Source organism: Lissotriton vulgaris, chromosome 5, assembly GCF_964263255.1.
Source record: "Lissotriton vulgaris chromosome 5, aLisVul1.2, whole genome shotgun sequence".
NCBI lineage: Eukaryota > Metazoa > Chordata > Amphibia > Caudata > Salamandridae > Lissotriton > Lissotriton vulgaris.
In genome coordinates, this window is record NC_141693.1 from 459,952,123 (window position 1) to 459,967,889 (window position 15,767).

The following is a 15,767-nucleotide window of genomic DNA, read 5'->3' on the forward strand; positions in this document are numbered from 1 at the left end:
GCTTCCTAGCACACAAACTACGACCCGATTCCACCCTGTTTGTTGCAGCACAACATGGTAGTCGTGTTATCCTTGAGCACATGCACATGTTACCCTTGCTGGCCTGGAGGAACATCTTCAGTGCCAAGTGAATCGCTCCCAGCTCCAGCTAATTGAAATGAAGAGGAGTCTCCACTGGAGACCAGAGTCTTCTAGTCTCCACTTCCCTCAGAATACCTCCCCAATCATGCATCCCTCACAACCGTTAGCTCTGGGTGTGCTAGGGAAAGAGGTCTGCTGCTGGTCCAATTGTGGTTGAGCAGCCACCACTGTGGATCTTTTTCAGTCTCCTTAGACACCTGAAAGGACTGTGAGAGGTCCCCTGGTGCTGCACCCACTGAGACGTCAGATCACACTGCAAAACCCACATGTGCCACCTGACGTGGTACAAAATCAGGATTCTGGAGGGTAGAGGCCGGAAGTCTCACAGCCACTCTGACTGAGACCCAGGGTTGAAACATCAGGATCATAGCCAGAATATCCTGTACTCATTGAAGTGGAGGGAAGGCTAGGAAGAGCACTGTATCTAGAATGGCTCTGATGAAGTGGAACTGTTGCGTAGGAGTCATGTGTGACTTCAGAATGTTAAAAAAAAGCCCAAGGATATCAATAGGTCGCCCGTTATCTGGAGGTGGCTTCCGATTATTTGAGATACAACCACCTTCAGGAGCCAGTCTTTGTAGAATGTAAAGATTGGTATTCCCAACCTATGCAGATGGGCTGAGACCACTACTATCACCTTTGTGAAACACCCGAGGTACACTGATAAGGTTAAAGAGGAGCACAGAAACTGGAAGTGCTCTTGGCCTTCCTAACACCACAGGTGGTATTTGTAAGATGGCAATAGAGAGATGTAGAAAAAGGAGTCCTGCTAATCCAATGCTACCATCCATTCTCCTTGGTCAAGGGCAGAAAGAACGAGGGTGAGCAGCATGATCTTGCCCTTCTGGAAGAAAACAGTTCAGAGGGTGAAGATCTAAAATGGGACAAAGGGCTCTGCCCTTTGTCAGCACCAGAAAATAATCAGAGTAACACCAGTCTTGATTTCTGATGCCCAGACCCTTTCTATTGCGCCCTTGGCCAAGAGAGCTTGAACTTCTCCACAGAAAAGTGGTCTTCATGTAGATGTTGTGGTGTAGGCGGCATACCTGGGGGGTATGATTGGAAGGGTATAGGGCAGGTGTGTTCCGCCATCTAAAGCACCCATTGGTTGGATGTGATGCTCCTCCACCCGGTAAGGTAAGAGGTGATGGGTGACTGTGACTTGCAGAAGGCGAATTACAGCGATTTTATAGCAGCTGCTGAGGGGGACAAGGGGCAGGTAGAACATTCACCCTGAGATCATGGAACCTGTCAGTTTGATCCCTGGCCTCTATCACGAAAGGGCTGGGAGGCTGGTTGCTGTTGAGGTGCGTACTGAATTTTTCTCTGATATCCTCTGCCAAAGCCTCAAAAGGAGTGAGGTTGTTGTGGAGTCTGCCGAATAGGTGGCGCTAAGCCCAGAGAGCAAGCAGTAGCCTTGATCTCTTTAAACCTTTCTAAGACCGGTTTTTCCATCACTTCGAACAGTCGAGAGCAAGGGCATGTCCATGAGGAATGTGTTGGACATCCGACGAAAAAGCCAGTGGAGCAAATTCAGGTATGGCGCCACAGCACCACTCTGGTACCGACTGCCTTACCCTGACAGTAGATTGTTTCCAAGCCTGAACGGATCCATTATTATGCTGTGTCCTGGCCGCCTGTGATCAGTTGCTGCAGGGTTGACTAGATGTCATCTGGGACAGCTAGCAAGATATCTGCCCTCTGTCCCGTAACGGATGCAAACATCTCCCCAAGAGACAAGAAATGTTCATGGACCTGAGGCCAAAGTTGAGAGGGAAGACACAGTTGGCAAATGTTTTCATTTGCTTACATCTTTTGGAGAAGTGTGGCTCAGGGGTTAGAGGCGGCAGACCTGGAGCTTGAGTTCGGCCCTGGACCAGGGTTCAATTCCCCGCCTAGGCGGGTCTTGGGCTCAAAATTCCACGGACTCGATAATTCTCGCTCCGGTGCCTTCTCGACTCACGGGTTCACACTCTGCGACTCTGGGCAATAGCTTGCTTAATCTCCACAATGGCCCCTCACGGTGGGATGCCTGGCTTTCACCTTGTGGATACCCTGCCAGGGTTATCTCACAGGGGAATACCAGGACGGGTTCCCTAAGCAAGCGCGGAGATGCCCCAGGGTAAGTCGTGCGCTATATAAGTTTCATTCATTTCATTTCATTTCATTTGTCAGGCGGGGTAGTTGAAAAAGAATTGGAGTTCAGGGGAATGGTAGATCCTGGCTCCACTAGGCTCGCCGAGGTGAGGTGTTTAAGCAGGAAGTTAGGTCCCCCTGGAACGGGTCTTTGCGGCCCTGCCACTTGTCAATGTACAGAGGAGCAAGGTCCTGACTTTGCCCAGGAGCCTGCCAGCACACAAGTTATGGCCACATTTAAAAGCAACAGAGTTTTTTGGTTGGTTAGCCACAGGTTGAGGACCTCAGTGACGACGTTGCCTCAACCTATAGTTCATCAAAAAGATCACATCATCATCAGGGTCACCATAAATGTAATCTGCAGCCTCCTCAACATCATGGTGAGGAAGATATGTCTCTGGGTCTGAATGACTGAGTGCGATAAAACTATCTGAATCTGGCATCGGAGTTCGGGCTGCTAATGATGGTTGCAACATCGAACGTTGCACCTGATCTTTGGAGTCTTAAGGCGTGCCATAGGGATCCTAAAATATAAAAATATGGTGCCCAAGGCCTTTTCAGCTCCCAGAGCTGTTGTGGCATTACCAATGCTCATGGGGGTCGAACACATCGAGCTCAGCATAGGAATCGGTTCCGAAGTAAGGGAACAACTCCGCAGCAGAGAAGTGCACTAGAGTTGCTAGAGTTGCCGAGGCATCGCACGACTCAGTGTTTCTCACCTACCTGAAACCTGTGACTTTGATAGTGATATGTGACAGGAGAGGTTTCTGGAGCATGTCCGTGGCCTCTGCTTCCACTAGTACCACTTTTTTGACTTTGTACGGAGTTCGCAAGAGCAAGTTTTCCTTCACAGTTACTGGTGGTGTTAAGATTCATCTTTGTGCAGCACTCATACAACGCAGTGTTTGGATCTGAGACACCAGAGACAGATATCATGGGTGTCAGTCATCAGTACTTGTCGGCTTAAACCCAGCCACCTTACAGGGACACGTCTTCATCATGGTGGAAGGTACACAAAAAAAGAAACTTGTATGCAGAGGTGACGCCTATATATAGGGATTCCAGTGCCCATATCTGGGGCGGGACAAAACTAACAAGGAGCCACATGATGCCACATGTCTATAGCAAAAGGGTTGCTACAAAGGTTTTCAGACAGTCTGATGGCTGTGGAAATTCCCAGGTGGGGGAATCTGGAGATTGTAACAGAAGAAAAAGTTACTTACCTTAAAATCGCTCTTTCTGGTAGATACTCTCTCTACCTGCAGATTCCTCACTATTTGAATTTAAAATCCCAGGCTCCAGTCTGGATCTGGAAACTCTTCAATAGCTCTCCACTCCGGTGGGGTCACTAGTTCCACTTTGGTGCCGTACGCAGCATCCACGTGTCACCATCAGAGTCATTAAGAGCCCCAGTTGGCGAGCTGACGTCAGGTTCTATCCGTCTTTTACACACCTTCGAGGGAGACAGATGGAAAAAAACAGCAAGAAGACAGGTGCATCATTTTGTATCATGTTGCTACCTCATCGAGGGGACATGAGGGATAAGAAAACAAGTTACTTACCTGTAACTTTGGTTCCCCAGTATTGGTAACTTTCATAGATTCCCATGCTTTGTATCATTCCCCGTCGTCGGAATGGGAGCCTCGGTAAATAGAAAATACCATAGTAGTAAGCACAAAGTGAAAAAATAGGCCTAGGCCTCATCTCATTTTGTAGCTTATCCACCTCTTTTTGTAAAAGAGACCAAACTTCTGCAGTAGCCAATCAGAGCAGCCTCACCCCATAGAACCTTCCTGAGAGAAGCTCAGAGCCTCAGATTTTCGTAGCCGTTGTAAACAGCTATCCCAGAAAACAATAAGACTGAGCTTTCCCAGGGGAGGCGGGTGGGCGCATGGGAATCTATGAAAGTTACCAATACTGGGGAACCAAAGTTACAGGTAAGTAACTTGTTTTCTTGCCCCAGTATTGGAACTTTCATAGATTCCCATGCTTTGTATCAGAGTAACCAGCAGTAAATAGAAATGCATATTTTGCAATTTGTGAACCTGAAAATGTCACACATTTCTGATCAGAAAACTAGATGCACATTAGAATCATAAAACATGACAATAACACAGTAATACAAAATATGCAAACAGGAAGGCGGGATAGAAAGGAAAGCTCACCAACTTATTGGAAAAGGCTCCTTAAAACCGCCTGGCCCACTGCCGCATCCTCTTTCACAGAAGAATCCAAGCAGTAGTGGCGAGTGAAGGTGTGGACACTGCTCCATGTCGCTGCTCTACAAATGTCCTTGATTGGGACACCTGCAAATAGAGCTGTCGATGAAGCCATTGATCTTGTAGAGTGAGCACGAACTGCTCCCTGCAGTGGTTTTCCAGCCGCCTGGTGGCAAAAATGTATAGCACTGGAAATCCAGCGGGAAATACAGGCTTTAGAAACTGGAAACCCCTTGCGAGGAGCACTGAAAGAAAGAAAAAGCTGTGAAGATTTTCTGAACTGTCTTGTCCGCTCCAGGTAGAATTTCAGGCATCTGTGAATGTCCAAAGAGTGCAAAGTTCTTTCCGCGGGTGAGGAAGGCTGTGGAAAGAACGGTTTTAAGACCACTGGCTCATTTAGGTGGAATTCTGAAGGCACCTTTGGGATAAATTTAGGATTTGTTCTTAGGATAAGAACATTATTCTTGAATTGCAGAAAGGGTTCCTCAATGGTGAAAGCTTGGAGCTCACTTACTCTTCTAGCCGATGTCAGGGCCAAGAGAAGAGCCAGTTTCCACGAGAGAAACTTAAGGTCAGACTGATGAACAGGCTCAAAAGGGGCTTTCATGAGATATGACAAGACCAGATTCAAATGCCAGGTTGGTGGCGGCGGCCGGACTGGAGGAAAGACCCTGAATAAACCCTTCAGAAATTGTTTGATAATTCTTGCTGACCATAGGGAAGGACCTGAAGATGAACGTCTGAATCTAGAAATGGCCGCTAGATGAACTTTTATAGAAGATGGAGCCAATCCAGATTTAGCCAGAGACAGTATGTAAGGCAAGAGTTGGTGCGGAGCAGAAGTATATGGGTGTAAACCTTCCTTCCGACACCAAACACAGAATCTCTTCCACTTAGCCCGATAGGTCTTGTTGGTACTAGGCGCCCGGGCCTGGGCCAAAATGTCCCTACATTCCCCTGAGAGATTTAAACCTTGGAACTCTCGGAACTCAAGAGCCACGCTGTCAATCGCAGAGACTTCAAGTCCGGATGTAGAACCTGTCCGTGAGACATTGTCAACAGTGTTGGAACAGGATGCAGGAGAACTGACTGGTCCTGGGAGAGGAGGAGAAGTTCTGAGTACCAAAACTGTCTGGGCCATGCTGGAGCGATCAGAATCATCCTGCACGGTTCCACCTTGAGTTTGCTGATCAACCTCGGGATCAGCGGAATGGGAGGAAAGGGGTAAACAAAGGCGCCGGACCAAGCAATCAAAAGCGCATTCCCCAAGGATTCCCGATGGTGAACCCTTCTTGCGAAGGACTGGCATTTGGCGTTCTGGGGAGTTGCAAACATGTCGATGGATGGTGTCCCCCATCGTGCAAAGAGCTCCTCCAGAACGGTCTGGTCTAGTTCCCACTCGTGAGAGACAGTCCTTTGGCGACTCAAAGCGTCTGCCCTGACATTGAGTGTCCCCGATAGATGTTCCGCTGAGAGTGAGATATTGTTCTGGATCACCCAATTCCACAGTGTCTGGGCTTCCCTGGAGAGGGTGGAGGATCTTGTTCCGCCCTGTTTGTTTATGTAGTGCATGGCTGTGGTGTTGTCCGTACGAACCAGCACTGCACGGTCGCGAATCCTCGGAAGAAAAGCTTGTAGAGCCAGACGGATAGCGAGAAGTTCCAGAAGGTTGATGTGGAACTTGACCTGGACTGGACTCCAATGGCCACTGACCTTTAGCTCTTGGAGGACCGCTCCCCATCCTTCCATGGAAGCATCCGTTGTCAAAACAATGGGAGATGGTGGAAGTTGGAACGATAAACCCCTGGAAAGATTGTCTTTCAGCGACCACCAGCCGCTTGCCTTTCTCATTTCCGGGGTAACGACAATCCTGTCGTCGAAGGATCCTGTGACCTGTCGCCATTGCTTGTCCAATTGTTCCTGCAGTGGACGCATTTTGAGCCTGCAGTGTGGAACTAATGGTATGCAGGATGAAATCGATCCGAGAAGCGATTTGTACCTGCAAACTGTCAGTGTCTTTCGAGATTGAAGAAGGCGGGCTGAACAAATCAGCTTGCTTTGGCGCTCCTCCGATGGAAAGGCTAGGCAACACTCTGTGTCCAGGATGGCCCCTAGGAACCTCGCTGTCCTGGAGGGGCATAGAACAGATTTTTCCTTGTTGAGTCGAAGACCTAGTTGCTCGAACAGTTCTTTGCATGACCTGACTGCCTTGGACGCCTCCTGGGCAGAAGGAGCCTTCAGCAGCCAATCGTCCAGATATGGAGAAACCTGTATAGCTTGTCTCCTGAGAAAGGCTGCGACTGGAGCCAGAATCTTTGTGAAGATCCGCGGAGCGGACCGGAGACCAAACGGCAGTACTTTGAATTGAAAGTGGCTCTTGCCCACTGTAAATCGAAGATATTGCCTGTGAGCTGGATGAATAGGAACTTGGAAGTAAGCGTCTTCCAAATCTAGGGTCGCCATGTAGTCCCCTGGATTGAGAAGGCAGCGGATGTCCTGAAGAGTGACCATCCTGAAGGACAACTTGACGAGATAAGTGTTGAGCTGCCGTAGATCTAAAATTGGATGCCACTTGTCCTTTGTCTTCCGAACCAGGAAGAACCTGGAATAGAACCCTTTCCCCTTCTGAGAAAGGGGTACAGGCTCTACTGCCCCCTTGGTGAAAAGTTGGTGGGCTTCGAGATGAAGGAGCTTGAGATGTTTGGGAGGAAAGGCGTCTGGCGCTCTTGTTGGACGAAGGTCTTGAAACTCCAACGTGTGTCCTTCTTTGACGATCTGTAGGACCCACTGATCCGATGTAACGACCATCCAGTTGTTGAGGCAATGGGCAATCCTGCCCCCCACTGGTGTTAATGAGGGAACAGGAACAGTGGAAAGAGCCACCTGGCCGCTATTGTTTCCTGGTGTTGTCTCTCCTTTGCTGCCCTTGACGTCCTCTAGGCTGTTGGCGAGAGAAAGAACCCCTCTGAGAGTACTGAGGTTTATATGTCTGGCTAGACTGTGAGCCGGAAGAGTAGCGATTCTGATTTCCTCCTCTATAAGAGGAGAATCCTCTACCTCTTGCTCCTCTGAAGGGTACTTTGCGATACTGCAATGTTCCTAAGGACTTGGCTGTATCAGTGTCCTTCTTTATGCCCTGCAGGGCGTCATCGACATGTTTGCCAAACAGCATTTCTCCGTCGTATGGCAGATCCAAGATTTTATTCTGCACTTCCTGTCTGAACCATGTGGCCTTCAACCACCCTTGGCGTCGCAGAACAGCCGAACCGGCAAGTGCTCGAAATGCTGTGGTCGCTATATCCATTGCAACATCAATGACCTCCGAAGAGGCCCGCTCCCCCTCTAGCAAAATCTTCTTCACTTCTTCTTTAGAAGAATCCTGCAATTCCTCCATAAATGGAGCAAGGTCGCACCACATCTGGCGATCGTAACGTCCCAGAATTGCTAAAGCATTGGCTGCCCTAACCAGAAGACTGGCCATTGCTGAAAATCTTTTACCTACATTGTCCAGGCGCCTGCCCTCCTTATCTGGTGGTGTAGTTAGTGGCGTGGATGGATTTTTAGATTTGCTTTGGGCGGCTTGAGAAATGACCGAGTCCGCTTTTGGTTGACCAAGCAGACATGCCGGACTGCCATCTGGTGCTTTGTACTTTTTCTCTAGTCTTGGTAGCACCGGGAGGACTGTGGCCGGGTTATGCATAGCCTTCAAGCCCTCAGACCAGACATGCTCAATGATTGGTATGGACCGTACTGATTTCCTGAACGGTTCCTTAAAGTCATATAAGAAACATTCTGATTGAACCGTGGTCACTGGGAGACCAAATCTTTTGGAAGCCCGTTCCATTAGGTTGTGAAAACCTCCAACGTCCGCTGGAGGCGAGGTAGCGTTGTCTGGATCTGCGATGTCTGGATCCCTTCGGTCAATCGGATTCCAATCCGCCTGTTGATCCTGATCAGGATCCTCTTGTTGGTCCGCATCAGAAGAAGCAGTGTGATCATCTGTATCATGCACTTGCACCACATCTTGTGGGCGCTCTTCAGGCGCAGTGGTACGCTCTTTTGGAGGCAAAGAGTGGTCTGCCACAGGCTGTAACGATTGAGGCGGAGGTGTCGGAGGACGCACTCGTTGAGTTTCTTGAGGAGTAGGGAAACGTTTCCGGTAGTCCTGCAACATAAGTTGTAGATCCGCAATCAAACTGGACGGCATCGCCATCATCCCTTCTTGTACCTGACGTGTAGGCTGCTGCAAAGGCATTTGCCTGGTAGTAGCGTGCTCCTCCTCATAGTAATGTTCCGGAACATAGTGTTGGTGTTCCATCTCTCCTTCCTCAGAACTAACATCCTGAACCTTAACCTGTAGGTCAGATGGGCTATATGCTTGTCCAAACTCACTAAAAGTCTCTTCATCAGAGTCGTCATCCAACAGAAGATTAGGTGGAAATTTCTGAACCTGTCGCGGAGACGTCATCTCTGGCGTCATCAGCTTCTTTCTGCGTGAAAAAACAAGTTTTTCAGATGATTCCGTCGACGACGACATCGGCGACGAAGTCGTCGTCGTCGACAGCAACTCTTTATGGGACTGCGTCGACGATGGAAGCGCCGACGAAGATACTGTTCTCGTCGTCGAGGCTTGCGTCGTCGACGAGCAGAAACTCATCGTCGACGATGGTAGGAGCGTCGACGGGATCGCCAACGAACTCGTCGTCAGCAGCATGGTAACTGGCGTCGTCGACACAGTCGTCGTCGACGTCGTCCTCGTCGTCGCCAACTTTGCGGTCATCGTCGTCGACGTGGAGATGGTTATTTTCGTCGACGACGAACAGGAATCAGGAGCTTTGAAAACCGTCGACGCAGCCGGCGTCGACGAGCCTGTCGACGAGGCAACTTTTACAGAGCTGTCCTTTTTTACAGTCGTCGTCGACGTACCTGTGATTTTAACCGTTGACGACCTCTGTTTCTTGTCCGAAATGACCTCCTGTACTGAAGTCGAAGGCTTCTTGACCCCTCTATCCTTCTCAGAGGGAGGTGAAGAGATAGTTGTAGACTTTTTCACCTTTTTTGAGGCTTGTGATTCCTCAGGCTTACCCTGCCTCTCCTTTTCACTGTGGTGAGGAGATTTTAGGGAAGCAGACCTGTCAGACCTATCAGAGGTCCCTGGTAAGGCCTTGTGAAGGGACTCGCCTGAATTAGAAGGGGGAGACCTACCCCTCTTCTGAGACTTCTTAGATGACACCATCGACGAGGAGCCCTCACTGTCTGAAGACACAATGTCCTTACGGTCCTTCATCTTCTGAAGCCATGTGAGGAGACGTCCTTCCCTGTCCCTCAAGGTCTTCGCTGAGAAGGTTCTGCAAATCTGGCAGCTTGTAGGTTTATGGTCCGGATACAGGCAGTATATACAGTCCATATGTTTGTCATCGACAAACAACCTCTTTTTGGAGCAGGTGGCACAGGCTCTAAAAAGGGCTTTTTTCTCCTTGTCAGACATGACTAAAAGAAATCCAAGTTGTTGAAAAAAGTAGTCAGAAAAACTGAAGAAACTGAGCAGAGCTCAATGGAGACTCCCTTGCACAACGTGCGGTAGAAAATCTGAGGCTCTGAGCTTCTCTCAGGAAGGTTCTATGGGGTGAGGCTGCTCTGATTGGCTACTGCAGAAGTTTGGTCTCTTTTACAAAAAGAGGTGGATAAGCTACAAAGTGAGATGAGGCCTAGGCCTATTTTTTCACTTTGTGCTTACTACTATGGTATTTTCTATTTACCGAGGCTCCCATTCCGACGACGGAGAATGATACAAAGCATGGGAATCTATGAAAGTTCCAATACTGGGGCAAACAGCCATGCAACAGGGAGATTGGTGTTGGTGAGGAATCCGCCATTATCCACCAGCAAGAGTTACCAATAGTAAGAAACTATTTCTTCTGATGGCTACTTCTACCTGTAGATTCCTCACCATGTGAATAGATTCACCCAGTCAATACCCAACTAGGAGGTGATTGCTTGGCTTCTTATACCAAAAAGTCTTGAAGGACTGAGCTTGCTAAATGAGCTTCCCTCCTCACTTCCAAACAGTAATGCTCCACTAAAGTGTGGCAGGAAGCCCAAGTCGCCACATTGCAGATGTCTGCTACAAGCAGTACCCACGCCAGAGCAGTGGTAGAAACTTTTGCTCTGGTGGAAGGAGCAAGTATACCTTCTGGAGGTTCCTTGTGTACAAAAGAGTGGCACATCTTGATGCACAGGATTATCTATGTTGATAATGTCCTCTTATGTAATAAATTGGCTTTCAAATTACCCGCACAGCCCACAAAGAGTCATCAAGTCTGAATATGTCTCATCTAACAGAGCCATTAGAGGAGGTCTATGGGAAATAAAGACATGTAGATTATGTACACATAAAGTGTATTTCACTCCCCACTAACAAGACACTTGCCGTCCCTCCTCTTAGAAACAACAATTCTGAAAATCCAAGAGAATAGTGATGAGCTTTAGTCAAGTGGATGGCAGTCCAACTACAGGGACAAGTGGTCCAAAACCGGTTTTACATCCTGTTCAGGAACATAGAGAATACTTGTCAGCTACACCCCCTCTGCTTAGAGAACCAGCTGTGGGACCATGACAACTATAGTAGCCAATAGTCAGCTGTGTCATAGGCCAGCAAGAGGCCCCATTAGCATCTAATGAAGATGCCACCACACCTTCAGCTACTGAACTCAGATCGATGGAGAGGTCAATGCTCTGAAAGCAAAAATAGCAACAAAGAGGTATCATTGTTTGATCAGAGGGTGTTCATAGCACAGTTGAGCAAATCAACTATAGTGTCAATGGCTTTGAAACCACAACGGAGTTTCACTGAAATCTGTCAGGCAGTCACTGCACTGTGTGGTGCTATAAAGGAGGACTCCATGGCACACAAGTGTCATCAACGCTGCACTGGTAGCAGTGTATAGACTGGTCACCACCAAATCCACCATCTGCAGATTCACAGTAAAAATTCACACAGATTTGGTGCCATACAGTGGAGATGTATCAAGGGCCTAGTATACGTCATGAATGCACTTGAGATGGTCGAGCCCGCCAATGCTACAATAAAGGGATGAGGGTGCCAGCATTACCAGAGCATCAGGCTGGAGGGAGACACAGAAAGGCATACTATGAGTCAAGGTGGGAAGTCGTTGGCACTGCCACAGCGAGTCCAAGTGAGAGGCCAAGAGTGCGCAGATCCAAAAGAAGATAGACCAAAGCAAAGTTTAACAGTTGTTATATCTCATAAATTCTGTTTCGGTCTTTCAGTATGACAAAAGTACATTCCACCAGAGATCTGTGTGTGTGTGGACTGCAGTAAGGTGTAATGATCTATGTATGTATGGATTATGAAAGGTCACCTACAACATGGATAAGAAGACTTACAAAGGTCTTGGCCATGCACTGGTTAGAATATTGTGTGTGCAACTGTAGTGATGTATGTAACAATCACCTGTTTCCTAGCTCGCCTCATAAAGGGTACAGGGGAAAAACATCTTTGCTCCCATCAACGATGTCAGTTTTGAGCAACTCTGCACTGCACAATACTTGAAAATTCAGTGAGTTATAAAACTAGCAGATCCTGTATTTGTGCTCGGTATGTGGTGAAGGTGGGGAGGGGGGGGCAATGATGCTTTGGAATCTCAACTAAAGTGCCCTCCAGAGGGAGTAGGAGTGCTTAAGCTTCCCCCTCAATGGCTTAAGTTCATTCATTCAAATGAGGTGGATGTGTTACTACATACTATGTTGTTTCAGGCCTATGGCCATTTTACTTTATATACTGTTTGTTGTATATTTTACACTGTTTACTGCTACTTTAATGTACCAGGATTCCCAGCTTGACAAGGGGGAAATGATTCATGCATGTAAATATATAAAAGATCCAATGTTGGAGAAAAGTCCCAGCGACACTAGATAGGCCTTCTGGGAAAAGATACAAGGAGCTGTCAACACAGGACAGGCAAATGCATAGGGGAATGCTGTCTGTGTCGTGGTTGTCTTCCTCCAATAGGCTGTAGCTCTTCTAAGACGTCAAGGATTACTATTCTACTAAACATGTACCGGCCATTAACCTTGTCTGCTATTTGATCAAAGAGAGTAACTCTCTGCCAGAAACTTTTCTTCCTTCTCCTCTGCTGGGCTTAAAATAGGCACGTCCCTTTCACAGTGGTAGATAGGGCAGCAATTTTGAAAGACTGCTTTTACAGTTTCGGTTTCCTTTTAAAGTGTCCCATCTGTTAGCAATCACTTCGAACTGGTGTCATTTTTGGAAATGCCATGTGCCGTTTTTGTAACTTTGCAATTGGCTATTGATTCATACATACAGCTTACATAATCGCTTTTTAGTTAGTATTCACAATTCCAAGTCGCCTTTGCTGAATTTGTTGTTCATCCTGTAGGCTGTTCGATTTTTTGCAATGTTTATTCATCAATGTGGGTTGTTGAGGCGGCACAGCGGCCAGAGCGGCTGACTCCAGAGCACGGTGCTCACTGTTCTATACCATGTGGCGGCAGCAGCACAGCATCAAGTGACTCTGGGAAATAGCTCACTTAATCTCCCAGACGGCCCCCAGCGCCTTGAAACCTTGAGGGGTGATATGTTTGCGCTTTACAAATATGGATTATTAATTGTTTTTTACATTTAAAATCCGTTTGAGACACATTCTCCATTTGCATATGCGTTGTACATCAATGTCCTGAAGCACTACTGGACATTATAGGTGTGTGTTGTGCCCCGACATCCTTAAGATGCAATTTCGTACTTTGGTTAAATCACTCTGATTAAATCTGAGTCTTTTTAGGCCAGAATAATCTACAGTCGTATGAAGCAAAAGAAATTGTGAGCGAACAGTCTCCTTCTTTATTAATATTTTCTTCTCAACTGGCGGTTGTATAGTTCTGTGTTTGAGAGCGAGTAACTTTCCTGATAGAATTAGCAGACATGGCAATCTATCAAAATCACGAAGAACAATATATAGAAGTCTCTTGCATATATGATTTTTGTTCACTCTGTAGCTTTGAGAACGCGTCACCTAGACACAAAAAAGTGCTGGATTTGTATATTCTTTTGAAATGAATATATGTACTCTTTCAAAAGGGACAAGTTACATGACTTGATTTTCAACATTAAAGACTACAAAACAATCGGCATTATTATCAATGTACGGACCTCAGCTGAACCTCTTAACCCCTTTCATGCTGATGACGAGCTGGGCTCGTCATGGCGTAGCCCGCTCGCACGCTGATGACGAGCCCAGCTCGTCACGTAACATGCGATTTAGAAAATCTCAGCGTGCGAGCGGAATTCCGCCCGCACACATGCGGTTAATTTACAATTTTCCACAGTGTATTTCAAAGGTGCCTACACAAGTTCTATTTTGTCTACTAAGATAGGAAACCAGTGAGATAAATAGTTTATTTAAAGTGCACCTAGAAGTGTAATCTTATCCCCCAGCCCACCACATTTCTAGAGCAACATTACTGCTTCTAAAGAATAATCAGAAAATCTACTGCAGTGTCGTAGGATATTTTACATTATTAGTACAAATAGATTAACCAACCTGAAAACTCCAACTGCATGAATGCCGTTTCATTCTTATCATGGCCCTTCTTGTGTAATAATGTAACGCTGCCAGCTTGCAGCTGAAAGTTGAGTTTAGCAAAGACGTTATCTCTTTTCGTGAAGGTGTTCACGCTAGATGCATCAGCTGCTGGGTCAAAAAAATCATCAGACCCTAATTTAAAAAGATTAGAAGAAAGAGACAAACAACATAGTAATCAAAAACATATGGGTAATTTTTGGAAAAGTCTAGACAAACAGACTGCACACAAAGTGAATCTAGGAAGATAAGCACCCCTGAACACGGCACCTTAACAAAAGAATTTGTCTGAGCGCACCAAGCTCTGACCCAGTACCGGTCTCCAAAATCTACACCTGACCTTCAGCCAGATGCAGCACGTTCTTGGCACAGATCATTGGTGAAACATTACTCTTGCCCAGCCTATACCAGCTGGGTCACACACCCAAGCCCATGTATCAACAATGTTATCTAGGACATACTTTGGCAGTTCAAATTTGAAGTATTAAGATTGTTTAGGTCTCGCGTAGAGAGAGACCTAATGCCGTCCATCCACAAAGCTGACTTTTACGATCCGTATTTTCGGAAGGGCATGCCTCGTGCACGAGCTTCTGCCTATTCTGCCTTTCAGCCTTTCACTGACTGGCTCTTCAAAGGCTCTGCTCCCCGCCCCCACGCCTGCACTTCACGGCCACGCCATCTGTTCCTCTCTCCCCGACCCCCGCCGTCACTTATTCACGGCCGCAGGCCGTGACTCTGGCTCTTCAATGGCTCTGCTCTGCTCCCCGCCCCTGCCTGCTGGGACAAGCTTTGATTTTCAGCAAACTGATGTATTTAACCTTTGATGACATTCTTCCTCTCCGAAGCGACTACAAACACTTCTGACTTGGCTTTATGCTCGTTCACAAAACATTTTGCGGGGAAAGAATGCATTTGAGCCTCATTCCAATGCGGGCGTTTTTCCGTCACTCCCATTCACACATTCTCTCTTTCCGTGGCCCCCTCCCTCTCGCACAATGCGCCGCCTATTTGCTTCCAGGACTCGCTAAAGCTCCAATTAGGAGATCAAAGGGACGCGGGGAAGAGCTGATAACAGACCTTATCGTTAAGTGTGCAGAGAGTTGATCGTTAGACATTTTCCTCAGACAGGATTGTGCCGGCCCCAGAGCTACTTTAATATTTCAGCCATTCCTTTCGAATTCCTGGTGCAGTTTATTTATTTTACTTTCATCAGCCCACTCCATATAAGTGTGTCTGTTTTTTTTCTACTTAGTCTCCTCTTGATTGCACTCTCCCTGCCTCCTCTGGCTCCTTCATGCAGCCTTACCCACCCAACCCCAGCCCCCGCCAACCATCCCCAAAACCCTTCCATCCACCTCCCCAGCAGTCCGTCCTGCTCCCTCCCTCCCCACCTTCCTCAGCGCGGCCTGTTGTGCACATGAGGTAAAGAACAAAATAAGTGCTATGACGGGGGTCAACGCTAGCTGCATCTTAGTTTTTTTCATTATTAGTACTTTCGACCATGTGCACTGTAGGGGGCAGCAGGTTAACTTTTTTTGTTGCACCTCCAACAGTCTACTTTAGCCTGCCAGCATGAGTGCTGTGCTGACAGTTACTACCCAGGAGATCCAGTCACACAGGTACAGCACATGGATGGTTGGCTAAAGCTCCT

General features: G+C 47.4%; 1 protein-coding gene across 2 annotated transcripts in view; it reads right to left on the reverse strand.

The window, feature by feature from the left end:
• The window catches only part of VPS13D (vacuolar protein sorting 13 homolog D), a 2,754,556-nt gene that overhangs the window by 2,445,075 nt on the left and 293,714 nt on the right, over nucleotides 1-15,767 (reverse strand). Inside the window, exon 13 of one of the 2 annotated variants that reach the window (XM_086921894.1) lies at nucleotides 14,078-14,224. In XM_086921894.1, the coding sequence (XP_086778020.1) occupies nucleotides 14,078-14,224 (147 nt within the window). Of the gene's footprint in view, nucleotides 1-14,077; nucleotides 14,252-15,767 lie in introns of both variants that reach the window. The other variant, XM_086921893.1, reaches the window with a different exon arrangement.